This window comes from Sorex araneus, chromosome 3, assembly GCF_027595985.1.
Source record: "Sorex araneus isolate mSorAra2 chromosome 3, mSorAra2.pri, whole genome shotgun sequence".
Lineage (NCBI taxonomy): Eukaryota > Metazoa > Chordata > Mammalia > Eulipotyphla > Soricidae > Sorex > Sorex araneus.
Genome location: NC_073304.1, coordinates 192,462,831 through 192,479,830, shown reverse-complemented (window position 1 = coordinate 192,479,830; position 17,000 = coordinate 192,462,831). Strand labels below are relative to the sequence as shown.

The following is a 17,000-nucleotide window of genomic DNA, read 5'->3' as shown; positions in this document are numbered from 1 at the left end:
CCCTGTCACGGGGCCTCAGAGAGAGCCTCCGGGGAGGGCTCACGGCTGCCATGGGAGGGAGCTGGGCTGACAGGTCTGGCATGGACCCTGGCATGTGACATCACATCTCTGCGCCTCTGTCTTCTCACCTTTACAATGGGGCAAGCAAGCTGCGGGGGCAGCGCAGAGGCCCTCATGTTCCAGTGCCCGAGGTCAGCGCTGGCCCCTTCAGGGGTAGGCCTGGAAGCCCCCGAGCACTGGCAACCGAGCAGCACCCAGTGGCTGGGCCAGGTCATGGACCCTACGGACCAGCTAGCCCAGTACCCAGGCTATCCAGGACAGGAAGCCCGAGCTCTGCCTGGAGACCCCCTCCCCACAAGATCACTGTTAAAGTAACGTGGGAACTCATGTCCTCGGCGTGAGGCCCCGTGTCCACACGGCCGTCCCTTCCCTGGTGCCCACCGGGCAGTCCTGGGCCTGGTGAGGGAACAAGCCCGGCGGCCGGCCAGCAGGCGCAGGGGTGGGGTCGACTGCAGGTTGCTGTGAAATGGGGCCCCGTGGGCTGTGAAGCACCTCGCCCCGGCCTCTCTCATTAGTGAGGCCCTTTCTCCTCCTGCCTCCAGCTCCTCCTGACACCCGGTTGCTCCAACGGAAAACGTGTCCACCTTGCTCGCTCTCCCTCTCTCACCCCCTTACCCCATCCAGATGCTCCTCTGAAGTGCCCCCAGGGCCTCTCTGCCCCTCTCCCGGTGCCCCTGCCCCGCCCTCACCTTGTTCCCTGCTCTCACCTCCACTCGCCCTGTGATCCCGGCGTCCCAAGCAGCCAGAGGGGGCTTCAGAAATTGTCATTCGGGATCAAATCTCTCCTCCCCCGAAAACTCTCCAGCGGCTTCACTGTAGGAAGTAAGCCAAATTCTCTGTGGTGACCTGAAAACCCCCTGGAAGTGGCCCCTCTGGGCCCCTCGCGCCTCCTTTCCTCCGGGGCGTTCTCCCTGCCCTGCCCAGCCCGGCCCAAGCTCTGCAGTTCTGTGCTTGTCGTCAGAGTGTCTCAGAGGGGCCTGCACTACCCCCCCCTACCCCTGTCTTCACTGATCCCTCCCTCCCCAGGCTCGGCGCCGTCCCCCTCCTGCCCACCCTGCCTCCCCCGATTTCTCTTCCCACGGTTTGCTTGTGCACCTGTTTCATTGGGTTGGCTTGGTTTGGGGGTCACCGTTGGCTGCTCTCAGGGCCTACTCCTGGCTCTGCTCTCGGGGGTCACTCCGAAGATGTGGGGCCGTGGTGCGTGGGCACACACGGGAGGCCGTGTGCAAGGCAAGCGCCTTAACCCCCGTGGATCTCTCCAGCCCACGCGCTTACTTGCTTGGGGACTTTCTGCCTTTCTCTGACGTCAGTTCCCCGAGATAGGAGCCATGTCTGTCTGTCTGCTTTGCTCCGTTTCCAGGGTGAGGCTCCTCGGTGATGCCCAATGAATAATGGGTGTGCGGATGAACGGTCAGCAGTTAGCCAGGGGGAGGAGGCAGCTGTGTCTGGGAGGAGCCCCTGGGAACCTGGGAGCTCTGTCTGCCCGTCCGTCCGTCTGTCTGTCTGATCTGACCCTGGCTTCTGTGGCGCAGGCGGCTGGTGGAGCGGCTGGAGACCATGCGGCGCAACGCGATGGGGGACGGCCTGTCCCAGTGCCTGCTCTGCGGGGAGGTGCTGGGGCTCCTGGGCAGCGCGTCTGTGTTCTGCAGAGACTGCAGGAAGGTAAGACCCCGCTCCAGCCTGGACCAGCCCCGAGGCTCTGTGTGTGTCCCTGCCTCTATGCCTGCTTGTGTGTGTCCCGAGGCTCTGTGTGTGTCCCTGCCTCTATGCCTGCTTGTGTGTGTGTGTGTGTGTGTGTGTGTGTGTGTGTGTGGTAGCTGACACTTCTTGGCAAGAAGGATCAGCTCCTGGGCTGGAGCGATATAGCACAGCGGGTAGGGCGTTTGCCTTGCACGCGGCCAACCCGGGTTCGAATCCCAGCATCCCATATGGTCCCCTGAGCACCGCCAGGGGTAATTCCTGAGTGCAGAGCCAAGAGCAACCCCTGTGCATCACTGGGTGTGACTCAAAAAGCCATATATATATGATCCTAAAAGAAGGATTGGCTCTTGGCAGACATGAATCAGGAGGACTGGCTCCTAGCTTCTGGGGAGCTCCATATCTCCCCCGCCTGGGTACGGATTCGGCCTGGGTGCGTGTCTAACCCACCAACCCACGTTTCCCACATCTGTAGAACAGGGAGGATGATGACCTGTGCTTTAGGGGGTTGTGAGTATCCACTGGTATCTGCAAAGTTCTGAGACCTTGTCTGGCCCGGTAAGTACTCAGTGAGTGTTATTAGATGGCCTTGGGTATGATCCTCTCAGGGCCAAAGAGCTGCTAGGACTGGGCTTCCTGTCCTGTGGCTATGCTCTTCTCACCCTCGGCCACTCAACCCGGAAGGGTCTCTGTGGCGGGGCCAAGGATGGAGCTCTGGGAGGGAGGGACGGAAGGAGGGAGGGAAGGAGGGAAGGAAGGAAGGAATTTACAACAAGGTCAAATGGGCTTTCTCCTTATACTGAGGGTTCTAAATTGTGCCACTTAGTAAATTGTTTCATACTGAGTCCAGGACCTTTTTAATTAACTTTTTTCCCCCTGGAATTTCTGTTGCCTTTGTTCTCCTTGGAAGGCCAAAGAAGAATGTGCCTTCTAATTCTCAGGATTATTTAGCATCATGGGTCTTCCAGCCCAGAGCCCATACCTATATTTCTCCTTTTCGTTTCTATCCTGGTGCCCCTGGGACCCACCTTTAAGTGACTTCCTCTGCCAGCCCTGCTATAAGCCTGGAGTTACTTTCTGGCGACTGCATTGGATGGAGAACACCCCCCACACACACACACACACCCAGCCCCCCGCAAAAAAAAAAAAGTAATAATGAAGGAAGTAAGAAAATTTTGGGAAGTAGTAAGTCCTGGGGAGACATGGAGATAGGGTGGGGGTAATGAGAATTGAGGACTAAAATTGATGTCAAAGAGGTCAGCTTGCACAGACGTGGCCCCCCACGGCCACTGGCAGTCTGCACAGTGGCATTTTTCAATGCCGTTTAAAATCTGGATGAGGGCTGGAGTGATAGCACAGTGGGCTGGAGAGATAGCACAGCGGGTAGGGCGTTTGCCTTGCACACAGCCAACCCGGGTTTAAATCCCAGCATCCCATATGGTCCCCTGAGCACCGCCAGGAGTAATTCCTGAGTGCATGAGTCAGGAGTGACCCCTGTGCATTGCTGGGTGTGACCCAAAAAGCAAAAAAAAAAAAAAAATCTGGATGAGACAACCAAGATGCCAAGGGACAGAGGTGTTAGTCAGATGCCCAGGTGGGAGCCAGGATTCCAGCCAAGGCTTTGAGCCCCCTTCTTCTGTCATGGGAGGCAAACAGGGCTGAGGATGTGGATTCACAGAGGAGGGGTAGTGGGGGGGGTGAGGGAGGGAGGCGCTTGGGAAGGTCTTCCAGGGCCCTGATGGAAGGTCAGCACAAGGAGGGGGCCAAGGCCTTGAGGGGCCCAGCCCCTGGCCAGGTGTGGCTGTATTTTGATTTCTGCCTGGGAGAATGGGCCCAGCGCCTGTCTGCTGCTTCTGCGCCTCAGAGCCTCGGGTGCTGTGAGTGTGTGGGCTGGAGGGTCCAGAGAACTGGCCGGAGCCGAGTTCCCCTTCCTGGAGATGTCTGGGGCCTTGGCCACCCCGGCAGGCTGCTGTCGTGGGTGCAGAACGATTAAGGCCAGCAGCTTCTCCGAGAGCCTTGCCTGGCGGGGAGGGGAGTGGGCGGGGGGGGGGGGGTACTGTAGCTGGAGTGGGGAGCTGGAGCTGTTCTTCCAGACCCTCCCGCTGCCCCTTCTGGGGGGTGTGGCCGCTACAGTCGCTGCAGGTGAGGACTTGGCTTAGGGGGTGAGCTGGGGCAGCTTAGAACATCAGAGGCCTTGTTCGGGGGCCAGGGGGGTGGGGGTTGGCACCCATTAGCACCCTCCCTCCAGAAAGCACCCTCCCTAGCACTGCCTCGCCTGGGAAGGGCTTTGCCCTTTGCATGTCGAGGGGGTACGGCTCCGCCTGTGGCACCCCTCTCCTGGCCGGAATGCATAGCCTCCAGAGCTTAAGGTTGGGGTCCCCACATCTGCGTGAAAGCACCGGCACCTCCACAGCCAGCAGGGAAGTCCCTCAATTTTGTGCAAGTTTCTCCCAGGGACTGAACTGTCACATAGCCTGTGGCTCATTCTGGATCAGGGAATCCAACAGACCTGGGCCCACAGTGAGCACTCCCCTCGGGGTCTGATGGGCAGGCTGGGCCCGCAGCGCCACTGACAGGAGCTGGTCCTTAGGACTGAGAACCAGCTGGAGGGAGGGCTGCCTGGAGGAGCAGGTTCCCAGAGCCAGGCTTCTGAGAGGAGGGAAGGACCAAGGGCTTGGAGGGCCCCAGCAGGAAACAGGCTGTGGGCAGCTGAGAGAGAGGACGTGGGGTCTGAGGGGGAAGGAGAGGGCCCCAAGACACCTGCCTTAGAGCGGGGCAGGGGGAAGACCTGGGCGGAGCTCAGCTCTCTGAAGGGCTGAGTCTGAGGGGTGAGGGCCCCGAGGGACTGGAGCAGAGTGGCCAGGCCCGGTGCCTGGGCCCTCAGGAGTGGTTAGAGAAGCCAGTCTTCCGGGTGAAGGCCGCTGTGGAGGGCACACTGTGCCTGGGCCCGCGCCCCGTCTGTGGTGTCTGGGAGCAGAGGGACCATCTCTCTCATTCAGGCTGGGGCGGCTGCGTGGACACTGCCCAGGCCCTGCCCCTCGGGGAGGAGTCACTGCAGTTGTGGCTGTGGCTGTGGAGGCAGTTCCGGGTGGGGAGCTGGGAGGGCTCGAGCAGGCCAGGGCTCAGGAGACAGGGGGGCCCCCCTCTCAGGCCCCGGGCCCCCAGATCCTCCCTGGGGACCTCCATCCTTGGCCACGCTTGGCAGCTGCCGGTGCAGGCAGGAGGGACGGGCAGATCTCAGATGGGGACGTGTCCAGGCCCGGGGGGCAGGGGCCCTGGGGATGTCCCTGACCTGGGCCCCAGCACAGCAGCCAGCCAGCACCCAAGCTAATGGGCATGTGGACAGAGGCCAGCACGCCCAGCCGGGGCTCACGTTCCCCCAGTGCTGGAGCCTGCGTGCCCAGCCTGCCGCTCCCCTGCCGGGTGGTTGATTAGAGGCCAGCCCCTCTAAGTGCCTGCACTCTGACTCAGCCGCCCCCCCCACCCCACACTCGCCTTTACCGGGCACGGGGGGCTGGGCAGGGGGACAGCCTGGGGTTCCAGGGAAGCGGCTGGGTCTGTCACCTGGACTGGGATGGTTTTTTTGCTCAGGATTGGGGGGGCACCAGAAATCTGCTTCCTGCCCCCTCCCCAAGACGCCTGGAAAGTGTGAACTGCTGAGGTGGACTAGCACCGCCCCCCTGCCCCAGGACAGTTGGTACAACCACGCTCACAAACCCCATCACACTGGACTGGGGCTGCTCTGTGATCCCACCTCAGACCTGGACGCTTCCCTCCTGAGTCTCCCCTCAGGCTTCCCCTCCACACACACACTCACATACCACACCTTACACACCTATGCGCGCACGCACACACACACACACACATACACACACGTGTGTGCATGAAGATGCCTCACTGCTACACACACCACATACACCACACCCTCCACCTCACAAATCACACACAGTACACACCTCACACACACAGACACAACATACACCTCACATACCACGCCTTGCACACACACACTCAGATGCCTCACCACCACGCACACCACCTACACCATACCCTCCACACACATACACCTCACACACCACACACATAGCACACACCACACCACAGACATCTTACCACACACAGCACACACACACTGCACACGCCACTCAAACACCTCATACACTACACACACCCACACATACCACACCCTCACACACCACACACGGGCACACTCGCATAAGCCCCCCATGACAGACCCCACTCTGCTCTCAAGCACACACCCATAGGGAAACCTGAGGCCATTCTCTGCCCCCTCCTGGGGTGTATAAACACTTGAGGAAAGTCACCGGGGCCCTGAGGGCCGAGCTGTGAGGCGCGTGGGGAGGGGCACTGTGCCCGCACCAGAGGACGAGGCGTCCGTCCTGCTGCTGCTCGCCTCAGTCGCCCGGCTGGGCTATGGAGTCCGGGGTCCCCGGTCTAAAGAGGCTGGCATAGGTGCTGAGTCCCTGTTTGGGCTGAGTGCCTGCTCTGTGCCGTCTCTCTGGGAGAGACAGCCTGGGTGACACTGGTGCGCCCTCCCCGTGTCCAGCCCAGTCCCGGGCCTGTTCCCGCCACACGCCCCAGCTGCCTCCCTCACAGGCGCCCCGGCTGCCTCCCTCAGCCGCCTGCTCCTCAGCCTGTCTGGAGGCTCTGAGGGGCTGAGGGCTCCGCCCCACACAGGGGCTCCCGTCAACCTGCGCTGCTCGCCCCGAGCTGCTTCCCTGTCCCTTCTTGTCACTGACCAGCGCAGGACAAGGCTCTCCCGAGGAGACGTCGGCGCCATCCTTGCTCTGGGTCTCCTTCCTCTTCCACGGCCACATCCAGAGTCACTGCCAGGCCCTGTGGCCCTTCCGGCCTCGCCCACTCACCTGCAAGAAGGGAGGGTCCTCACCACCCCTCCCCAGCCCAGTGCCTCAGCACCGTGAGTGTGGGGCAGGGGTGCAGCGCTGCGCCCCACTTCCCTCACTCACCTCCCACCCACTCTAGCCCCTCCGGCCTCTGCCCTGCGGCCTGACTCCTGGGACCACACAGATGGCACAGCTGCCTCAGCTCACCCTGTCCCCCTGTCCCTCAGCTTACCCTGTCCCCCCGTTCCCTCAGCTCATCCTGTCCCCCCATCCCTCAGCTTACCCTGTCCCTCCATCCCTCAGCTCACCCTGTCCCCCCATCCCTCAGCTTACCCTGTCCCTCCATCCCTCAGCTCACCCTGTCCCCCCCGTCCCTCAGCTCACCCTGTCCCCCCGTCCCTCAGCTCACCCTGTCCCCCGTCCCTCAGCTCACCCTGTCCCCCCGTCCCTCAGCTCACCCTGTCCCCCGTCCCTCAGCTCACCCCGTCCCCTCCATCCCTCAGCTCACCCTGTCCCCCGTCCCTCAGCTCACCCTGTCCCCCCGTCCCTCAGCTCACCCTGTCCCTTCCGTCCCTCAGCTCACCTTGGGGCTCAGGCTGCGATTGAACCATGTGTTCCCAGCACGAGGGCCCCACATGCTCCCTCCCTAGGAACCCTCTACCTGCCCCCAGTTGTATGATGCCGTCTGCCCCCAGAGGCTGGAGGTGGAAACCAGGATTATGCCCATTTTCCAGCTGGAGAAACTGAGGCTAGAGCCATGAATCAATCGCTCCTGATCACACACACAGGAACCTGCGGTTGCCTCTACAGCTGGGTCCAGAGTTTGGGCCCACATTCCCTTCCGGAAGCAAAGACTAAAGCCAGGTAGAAGCCCCTCCCCCAAAAAAGGTGCTGTCTTGCCAATGGGGCACCAAGGCTACTGACCAGGTGCCTCCAATGCTGGAGAAGGATTTGGGCCCCTGGAGTTGGGCTGGAGTTGCTATGGGGCGTGGTGCCTGGCCTGGCCCCTGAGACTGAGCCCTGCCCCCGAGAGTGGACCTTGCCTGATGTCTGCTTTCCCCGGGCGCCACGTCCGAGCAGGCCTGTGGGGCTTAGGTTGTTACCCAGTCGGGACCCCGGGCTCCTGTCTGCCCTGCCCTCCCCCCGCCGGGGCTCTGCCTGGCCTGGCGGCCCAGCTGGCCTGTGCCCAGCCTCAGGAAGCAGCGTGGGCAAATCTGCTTAGCGGCTGTTACCAGCAGCGCTGATCTGCACAGCGCCCGTCCTCGTCGGGAGAGTGAGAGATAATGACATTTCCGGTTCCTGGAGTGGCCTGCGCAAGCCGCGCCTGCCAACTGCCGCCCGACGCGTCTCCCCAGGCCGGGGAGGGCTGCGGGGGGTGGAGGGGGCCGGGGAGAGGGGATGCCGGCCCTCCTCGCCCTGGCCGGCTCTGTTCTGGGGGAGGGACGGCCCAGCATTGCAGAGGGAGAAACTGAGGCTCAGAGGGCTTATTATCTGCCAGGCCAGCCCGAGGCCCCCCTCTGCCCAGGGGCCACATCTGCCTCGTGGGGCCTTTGGGCTCCGTCAGAATGTAAGGGCTCTCTGAACCCCAGCGCCGTGGGCTCGTGTGCTGGCCACTCAGCCCCATCCCCCTGCGTGGGGGCGAAACATCCTCTCCCTCCAGGTCACCGGGCGGAGTGGCTGTGGGAGAGCCAGGTGCAGTTTCGTCTCTAGGGCTGTGTCCCATGGCTGGGAGCACCCGGGAGGGGAGCCAGCCTTTGGGGTGGGCCGGGGAAGGAATCAAGGAGGGCATCGTGGAAGAGGTCGGTGCTCTGGACTCAGAAGTCAGCGTAGACAAGGGAGCACCCACCCGGGCCGAGGCCTGTGAGAACCTACAGCACAGGGTGCAGCCCGGGAAGCCAGGGAAGCCGGGAACATTCTCACCGTCTCTCACCCGTCTGCGCCTCTTTTCCTGTCTCTGCCGTCAGGCCGTGCTTGCTGGCGCTCTGGGCAGCCTTGGGCCTGGATGCATCTGGGGGTGCTGCCGACCGACCTTGTTCTGGGGAGAGGACGGTGGGGGCAGGCAGGAGAGTCCACTTCACTCTCCCAGGGAGACAGCAGCCTGCCCCCAGCAGGGAGGTTTTTGTTTTTGTTTTTTTTTTGAAGTCATCAATTTTATTTCTTTACTCGGGGTTTGGGGCTCACACCCACAGTGCTCAGGCACTACTCCTAGCTCTGTGTGCAGGGGTCAGCCCTGGGAGTGCCGGGGCTCGAACCAGAATTGACTGCATCTGAGATGAGCACTTTAACCCCTGCACGATTTCACTGTCTCTCGGGGCCCAAGCAGGTCCTTTGGTTTTATTTCGGTGTTTGGGCCACACTTCGATGGTGCTCCCAGCGCTGCGCTCGGGGATCACTCCTGGCGGTGGTGAGGGGACCCCATGAGATGCCGGAGATCAAACCTGGGTGAGCTCTGCGCAAGGCAAGCACCCTGCCCGCGGTACTGTTGCTCCAGCCCCTCACGCGGGCCCTTTTCTCTGGGCTCAAGCCGAGAATTTCAGAGCCTGAGTCTGCTTGGGGGGCTGATGCTGGCGGAGGGAGCATCCTTCCTCCTCGAAGCCCCCCCAAATCTGGGCAGGGGAGAGCTGTGCCGGACTCAGGAGGGGGACAGCCTGGCAGGACTCACAAGAGAACAAAAGCGCCCCCAGCTGTGGTGGCTCCCGGCTCCTTTCAGCCTCTGGCAGGGGCACTGCCCACACACGCTGAGGGGCAGACTGGGAGGGATCGGGCGGCTCCAGCCCAGGGCTTCCAGAGTGCAGAGCGTGGTTATGCAACAGGGCTGGCGGGGGAGGAGGGGGCAGTCAGCTCTGCGCTGCTCCTGTGGGTCTGTCTGGGAGCGCAGAAAGCCAGCTGCGGCCCTCGGTGGCCGCTGCCGTGCCGGGGCCATCACTCATGGCCGGGAGTGCAGGAGGCCCGGGCACCATCCGTCTCGGGGGCCCCCGGAGCCCAGCTGAGAGTAGCTCCGGTGCCCCGCCAGGTGCGTTCCCACATGGAGAACAAAGCAAGCAGGAAGCAGGGAGGCCCCCAGCCCCGTTCTTGCAGTACAGGACAGCCCGCTCAGTGTGGGGGGGAGCGCACGCCGTCAGCCCCCTGCCCCTGGGCCACAAGCAGCAGGTGACGAAAGTTCACACCCTGATGTGGGAACCGGGCCCTGCTCTCCCGCCTCCCTCCCCCACGTCAGGGGGTCCCTCCTCAGGCCAGGAGCCCTCCCTCCCTCGCAGCCCCCCCATGGAAGTGAGCGCAATGAAACGCTGGAAGGATTGTCCGTGCATGCGTGTGTGGGCGGGGTGCGGCAAGGCGGGTGCCCGGCACAGAGCGAGAGCCTGATAAATGGTGCCTGGGCATGCCCCAGAGCTGAACCTGCATAATCACCAGTGTCATTCATCAGCACCCCCCACCCGTCATCCACCTCCCTGCCAGCCCAGGGGGCATTGCAGAGCTGTTGGCCTGTGCAGTACAGTGTTTGGGAGATAGCCAGCCTCCCTGTGGCCTGTGTGGAGCCGCTTGGACCTGTGTGTGGGGGACGCAAGGTGCTTAGCCATGGCCCAGATCCAGTCCAGGAGTCTGGGCTCGTGTGTGTGTGTGTGTGTGTGTGTGTGTGTATGTGTGTGTGTGTGTCCGTCCTCCTACCAGCAGGTTGAGGAGTGTCTGTTAAGGGGTGTGTGTGTCTGTTAGGGGTGTGAAGGGGTGTGTGTGTGTCTGTTAGGGGTGTGTCTTTTGGGGACAGGGGGTTGTCTGTTGATGTTGTGTACTTGCGGGCGGGTATCTGTTGTTAGTGTGTATCTGTTGGGGGTGTCTGTCCCCTGGGTCCCTCTCGTGACCCCTCAGCACCCGATTTTCTGTGTTTGCAGCCCGGCAGGTAGGACTAAGGCTCTGGTTTGCATGTTGGAAGTCCCCTTGACACCTGGTATGAGGACAAGTATTGCCCCCATGTCCCCACGCATGCCCAGTGTCTGTGCTTCCCTTCCGTCATGCACGACCTGCCTCTCTGGGGCTCTGAAGACTCTCGCTGCTGCTCACGGGGACCCTCTGCACCACCCGCTCACATCACCCTCAGCCCCTGGTGCAGCCCCTTCTCCGGCGCCAGCCCCGGGGTGCCCTTGTGGGTCACCGGGGCCGGCCTGACCACTGCTTGCGGCGAGGCCGGGCGCAGAAGCCACGCCAGACCCCCTACCCGGGGCATGGTTTTGTACTGTGGGCTCCTGAATGCGGGTCATCATTGTGCTCCCCCCTCCTCTGGGGCGCAGTGCCCTCACCACCAGGGCACGGTGGAGGGAAGGGCTCCTCTCAAATCCGCTTCCTTTTGCGTGGGCACTGGGCTGGTGGTCCCGGCAGCCTCAGTAACTGCTCTGCTGGGGACAGGAACCTGCAAAGGTGGGGAGCAGAGAGACCACCCTCCCTTATAGATCACTTCTCGGCTTCCTGCTGGCTTGTCCCAGACCATCCCAGACCAGGGTTTGGGAGTCTTCCAGCAATGTCTCATGGGGGCCTCAGTGTTACGGCACTTAGGGGCAGCCAGAGCCAACGGCAGCAGCCCCCAGCCCTGCGGAGAGGAGGGTCCTGGCTGTGCCCTCCTGAGGCTGGAGGAAGGTTGAGGGGGGGCTGGCCCTGCCTTGCCGGTGCCCACCCAGCCTGGGCATCACACCCGAGCCCCCCCAAAGCCAAGTTGTCCTCGTTTACTGCATCAGGGACAGTCACACCCTCTCAGAGAAGTAGTTATAACAATGAAGTGAGGGGGCGCTGGAGCAGTCATACAGCAGGGAGGCCGCTTGCCTGGCACATGGCCACCTCAGGTTCGAGTCCCAGCACTCCATATGATCCCCCAAACCCCCCAGGAATAACCCCTGAGCTCTGCCAGTGTTACTCCTGCCACCTCCCCTGGGGGGAGGGGGGTGAAAAGGAATTAAGTGAGAAGTTTGTTCCCCCAAGCACATCTGCTTGCGTTTATGTCTCTGCCTCTTCCGCTCTGGAGAAGCCGAGTTCTTCCCTTGAACATGTATTTCCTCTCTTTCTCTCCCTTCACATCTTTCTAAGTAAGTTTCAGTAAGAACCCTTGCTTTACATTTTTTTTTCTTTTTGGGTCATACCCGGCAATGCCCAGGGGTTACTCCTGGCTCATGCCCTCAGGAATTACTTTGGCGGTGCTCAGGGGACCATATGGGATGCTGGGAATCAAACCCATGTCGGCTGTGTGCAAGGCAAATGCCTTACCCACTGTACTATTGCTCCAGCCCATCTTGCTTTACTTTTTTAAAAAATGTGAGATAAAACAGCTAGCTTAGAGCCTGGTGCAGTGCAAGGGCTTGCTAAGGCATATAAATATTTATCACCTGTACCTAAGTGGCTCACTATTTTTAGTCATTTGGTAGTGGGACCTGGGTTTAAGGTACAGAGTCTGACTACAAGGGCTAGCTTTTTTTTTTTCTTCATTTTTTGAGGGGGGATGGTCATACCCAGTGGTGCTCAGAGCTTACTCCTGGCTCTGTGCTCAGGAATTATTCTTGGCTGTGCCTGGGGGATCATATGGGGTGCCAGAGATTGAACCTGGGTCAGCCATGTGCAAATGCCCTCCCTGCTGTACTATTGCTCGGCCCCTACAAGAGCTAGCTCTGACTTCCTGGACCCCTGGGGCTGGTGAAGCCTCTCCACACTTGGCTATGGGCAGGGCTAAGCTAGTGAGCAGGGGGTCTGTCACCCGGGGTCTACTGGGGCAAGTCTGGCATCTGAGTCACAGCCCACCCGCAGGTCCTGTCACCTGCCTATCTGCACAGATGTTTTCTGCTTCTTTAATTCATCTAGACTTGAAGGGGGCAAGTGATTCCCCAAAGCATGTAGCATGGGCTTCCTTTAAATAGGAATTCTGTTTATCCATCTGAAATAGATTTTTAACTCAGCAGAATATGATTTACATTTTGGCCGCTATCCTTCTAGACATTTTTCTATGCATATATCAGCTTATCAGCTTCTAAATAGAGTCAGGCACATATGCATATATATATGGTGAAGAATCATACTATGCATATTGTTTATAACAGACTGCTTAAACTTAATTTATCATGACTATTGCTCCATTTCAGTACACACACAACTTTCTTGCAACAGTTTTCACTTTTTCTGTTTGCATAATGGATTTTTTTTGGGTGTTTTTTTTTTCTTTTTGTTTCACACCCGGCAATATACAGGGGTTACTCCTGGCTCTGTGCTCAGGAATCACTCCTAGAGGTGCTCAGGGGACCTTATGGGATGCTGGGAATCGAACCCGGGTTGGCCACATGCAAGGCAAACGCCCTACCCGCTGTGCTATCCCTCCAGCCCCAGGGTTTTTTTTTTTTTTTTTTTTTTAATAGGGGCCTTTCAGCCCCATGGCTGGCAGTGTTCCGACTCTCGGCCACACCAGCAGTGCTCAGGCCTTGTGCAGTGCTGCAGGTGCTCTGCTCTCTCTCCCCGGCCTGCGTCATTATTTTTTAAAGCTGCTTCGCTTTTCCCAAAACCGTTGGATTTTTTTTTCCTTGCTGAAGATTCAACTTCTAGCATTGGAGACACAGCATATAATGTGACATGTGCTTCACATGGCTTTGTGCACCACGCGTGCCTGCGTGTCCATGTGGGTATGCAAGTGCATGTGTGTGTGTGCTTGTGCATGTGTGGGTATGCGCACACGGGAGTGTGCTCATGTGCGGGTATGTATGTGCTCATGAGTGTTCCCATGTGTGTCTGCATGTGTGTCCGCAGAGTGTGTGTGTGTGGGTAAATGTGTGTGTGCATCTCTGTGACACCTTCATTCCTGTGTCGCCATCTCTCCCTCTTCCTTACCGGGGGACGTTTTTCGTAATACCAAACATCATTTGCAGTGTAGCTCCTGATGAGAGAACATCTCACCTGCAAACTTCAGTTGATTAGAACTCTCGAGAAAGTCATTTTCCAAATGGGTTTTGCTAGCTCATTGGCTCCCCGTTCAGTGAGATACGCTTGGAGGACAAAAGGCCGTGCCGGGTTCGTGCTCGCTGTTTCCTGCACCGCCTCCCATCGAGGACTGAATTCATGCCTGTTGAATTGCAGCACCAAATATTTTTCAATTAACCATCTCCCATGTTCATCTTGGCAGTGCCTCGGGTGTTTTTCTGGGCAGTGTGGAGCGTCTGAACCCAATTTCATCCTTTGTTTTTGTTTTTGTTTTTGCCTGGCCGATCACCGGGAGACGCTCTGTGTGATGAATGGTGCTCCGGCAGGCTGGGATGGCAGGCGTGTGGCTGTCGGCCCTGCTCTGGGGTGCCCTCACGGCTGGCGCTGCGCGTCTGGCACCATGCCCCCTCTGCAGAGCGAGGGGGTCCCGCCTGGCCGGCTCTGCCCAGGGGGAAGCGCTCCAGCAGGCGGCACCCGGACCTCCTCACGTCTGCTGGCCCTGAAGGTGGAGGCAGGGCCAGGGCCGGGCGGGGAGGGAGGGGCGTCTCGGGGAGCATGAGGGCGTGGGGCGCCGAGACCCCCACTGCACCGGTCAGCATCGTCAAACCCCCACCCAGGTCATTCCTGCCTCTCTCAGGTCCCCCGGAAGCAGAGCGCATTCCAGGAGGGACGTGAATCTGGATTCCTCACCAGTCATCCTGAACATTGCTCCCGTTCGCTTCTGTCCGTTTTTTGTGTCAGGCATGGCCAACAGGAGGGTGGCCGGAAATAAACGTGGCCTCTGCCCCGGTTGGGCAGATGATGATAGTGTTCTGACAGGGAGAGTAGCATGGCAGCACAGACAGTGGAGGGAAGGAGGCCGGAGCTTGCCTATGAAGGAGGCTCCAGCTGGTGAGATCAGAGGGGCCTTCCTGGCAGAAGTGGCGCGGGTCTGAGGGATGCGTGGGTTCTTGGGAGAGTGCGGCCCAGAGCATCCCCGTCAGGTCCCCATGGCAGAGAAGCAGGGCAAGGGCTAGGTAACACAAGGGCTTGGGGTGCGCTGAGGGGGAGATGGGAGGGCGGCAGAGCCCAGGGGGGCCCGGCAGCCTGAGCGGGCACGGGGGGAGGGGGTGGTCTTGGAGAACAGCAGGGGCCCTCTGGAGGCTTTTAAGTTGGCAGGAGCAGGAGAAGTGACTTGATTAGATTTGCATCTTGAAAAGATCACTCTGGCTGCCGTGCCAGGAACCGGCTGGAGTCTGGCCAACGTGGGGGTGAGGAGAGGTACCGGGAGGCCTCCTGAGCCTGGTGCAAGGGGTGCAGGGGCCAGCAGGATGGGGGCTGTGAGAACCCCAGCCCCCCCAGAGGGACTCGGGTGGGACTGCGGGGAGAAGGCTCACAGGTGGCTCTGCACTGGGCTTAGGTAACGGGCGCGTCACTCTTCTGGCTGCTGTTGCCGCTCTCCAGGACTGTGCTAATGGCGCTAACACGCCAGTGAATCATCCCCCTCCGGGCTCCCGCTGGGCCCTGAGCCTGCCTGCTCCTACCAGTTTACAGATGAGGGAGGGAGGCTCAGGGGTGAGCAAGGCGTGTGGGGTTGAGTCCTAATGGCTGCTCTCTCTGCTCAGAGCTGTCGCCGGGGCTGGGTCCTGGGCTGTCTGCAGACGGAAGCCCCCCCCACCCGGCGCGGCGGAGCCCAGGGCCAGGAGAGCCCCTGCAGGCTGAGGCCGGGAGTTCTGAGGCTGGCTGTGCCACGCCAGACCAGGATCCAGACGTGGTTTGTTGGATGCTCAGACCCAGTTCCCGGCTGCGGGAAGCTTGAGGCTGGCCATCACTCCAGGACAGCCAGCGCTCCCGTGACCAGGGCAGATCTGCTCAGCAGGAGCCCCTTGCCCGTCCTGGACAGGCGGACCAGCCCCTCCGCCGAGCCACAGTGCCAACCTCCTGCGGGCTTCATTTTATTTCCTGGAACCTGGGATGACGACCTAGCCCGGGGGGGGGCGGTGCGGGGGCTCATTACAGGTATCGATCCCAGCTGTGACTGGGCAGAGCATGTGGTCTCTTTGCTGCCCGTAGATTCCCCCCACCCACCCCCACCCCCGGACAAGTGGCAGGAACTGGCCGGGCGACTGACTGGGGCCTGAAAGCAGGACCAGCCGGGCAGCTGTGCCCTGTCCTTCCCCCGCCCACCCTCACCGCTGGACTGCTCAGACGGACTGAATATTTGGGACAGGCCACCTGTCCGTGCTACCCTAGACAACGGGGAGCTGACCTTTAATGGGAGGCCTCCTTCGACCCGCTGGCCCTGCCTGCTGTCATTCTGTGTCCCGTGGCATGTGGACAGGAGGCAGGACGAGCCCTTCTGCCCTCTCTCCTGCTCTCTTTCCTGGCCCCAAGTGCACAGATGTCTCACCAGTCAGGCCAGGTTCATCCGCCGAGTCCCCTGCGTGTCAGCAAGGGCACGGCCAGTGTGGGCCAGCTCCAGGTGGTGAATGGGAATCAGGAGCTCGGGGCATGGGGGCGATCACTGGGAGGGTGGGCACGGTGCCCGGGCTCGGGCAGAGCCAGGAGCCTATGATCTCACAGGAGGCAGCAGGAGCAGCCTGTGGGTCTGCCACGGAGGCCCGCCTGCCCCACTGCGCCCATGTCCTGCAGTCCGTCCTGCAGTGGGGGACAGTCCCTGACTCCCCTGCCCGCCCAGGCCGCCTCCAGCCATCAGGAATGAAAGTTTGTTTATGTATTTGCAGCGGGGAAAGGGGGTCATCCCCAGCGGTGCTCAGGGCTCACTCCTGCCGCTGTATTCAAGGATTATTCTTGGTGGGGCTCAGGGAACCATAGGTGGTACCAAGGATTGAACCCAGGAGGGCCACGTACAAGTGCCTCACCGCTGTGCTGTCTCCCTGGCATCTTCCATGCAAAGGGCCAGGCAGGCTGGCACTGCAGGCTTCAGAGCAGAGGGCCAGGGACTGACTTGTGATGGTGGTGGGTGTGTCCTGGGCGTGTCCAGTGTGTGGAAGCTCTTGGTTAAGTGAGTCGTCAGCATGATTCGAGGGGATCAGATCCTGAGCCCATCTCACAGACAGGACTTCTGAGGCCGAGAGGGGCTTTGAGCCCCTTGCCCAGGGGTCCACCTAGCCTGCTGACCTCCCAGCCCTGACTGGCAATCAGAGTGGATGATGTGGGAGCGTGGTGTGGACAGCCCAGGAGGACAGTCTGTCTGTGGTTCCGGGACAGTGCCTTCGGAGAGAAGCAGAGGCGCTGTGTTTCCCCAACGCTTCCTCCCCCCAGGAACCACGGCAGCCGACACCCGGAGCCTGAAGCCCACGTGAAAGCTTGAGGCTCCTCCCTGTGAAGGGCAGAGCTTCCCACAGCTGAGAGCCGAGAGGGGGCAGGTGCATGTCACCTGGACAAGAAGTGCCCCCTCATCCCCGCCCGTGGGCTGGACACACCCAGGACATGTTC

General features: G+C 60.7%; 1 protein-coding gene across 7 annotated transcripts in view; it reads left to right on the top strand.

Annotated features, from left to right (window-relative positions):
• The window catches only part of RPH3AL (rabphilin 3A like (without C2 domains)), a 135,486-nt gene that overhangs the window by 58,346 nt on the left and 60,140 nt on the right, over positions 1-17,000 (top strand). For all 7 annotated transcript variants that reach the window (XM_055130324.1, XM_055130325.1, XM_055130328.1 and 4 more), the window contains one exon: positions 1,593-1,722. In XM_055130324.1, the coding sequence (XP_054986299.1) occupies positions 1,593-1,722 (130 nt within the window). The remainder of the gene's footprint in view (positions 1-1,592; positions 1,723-17,000) is intronic.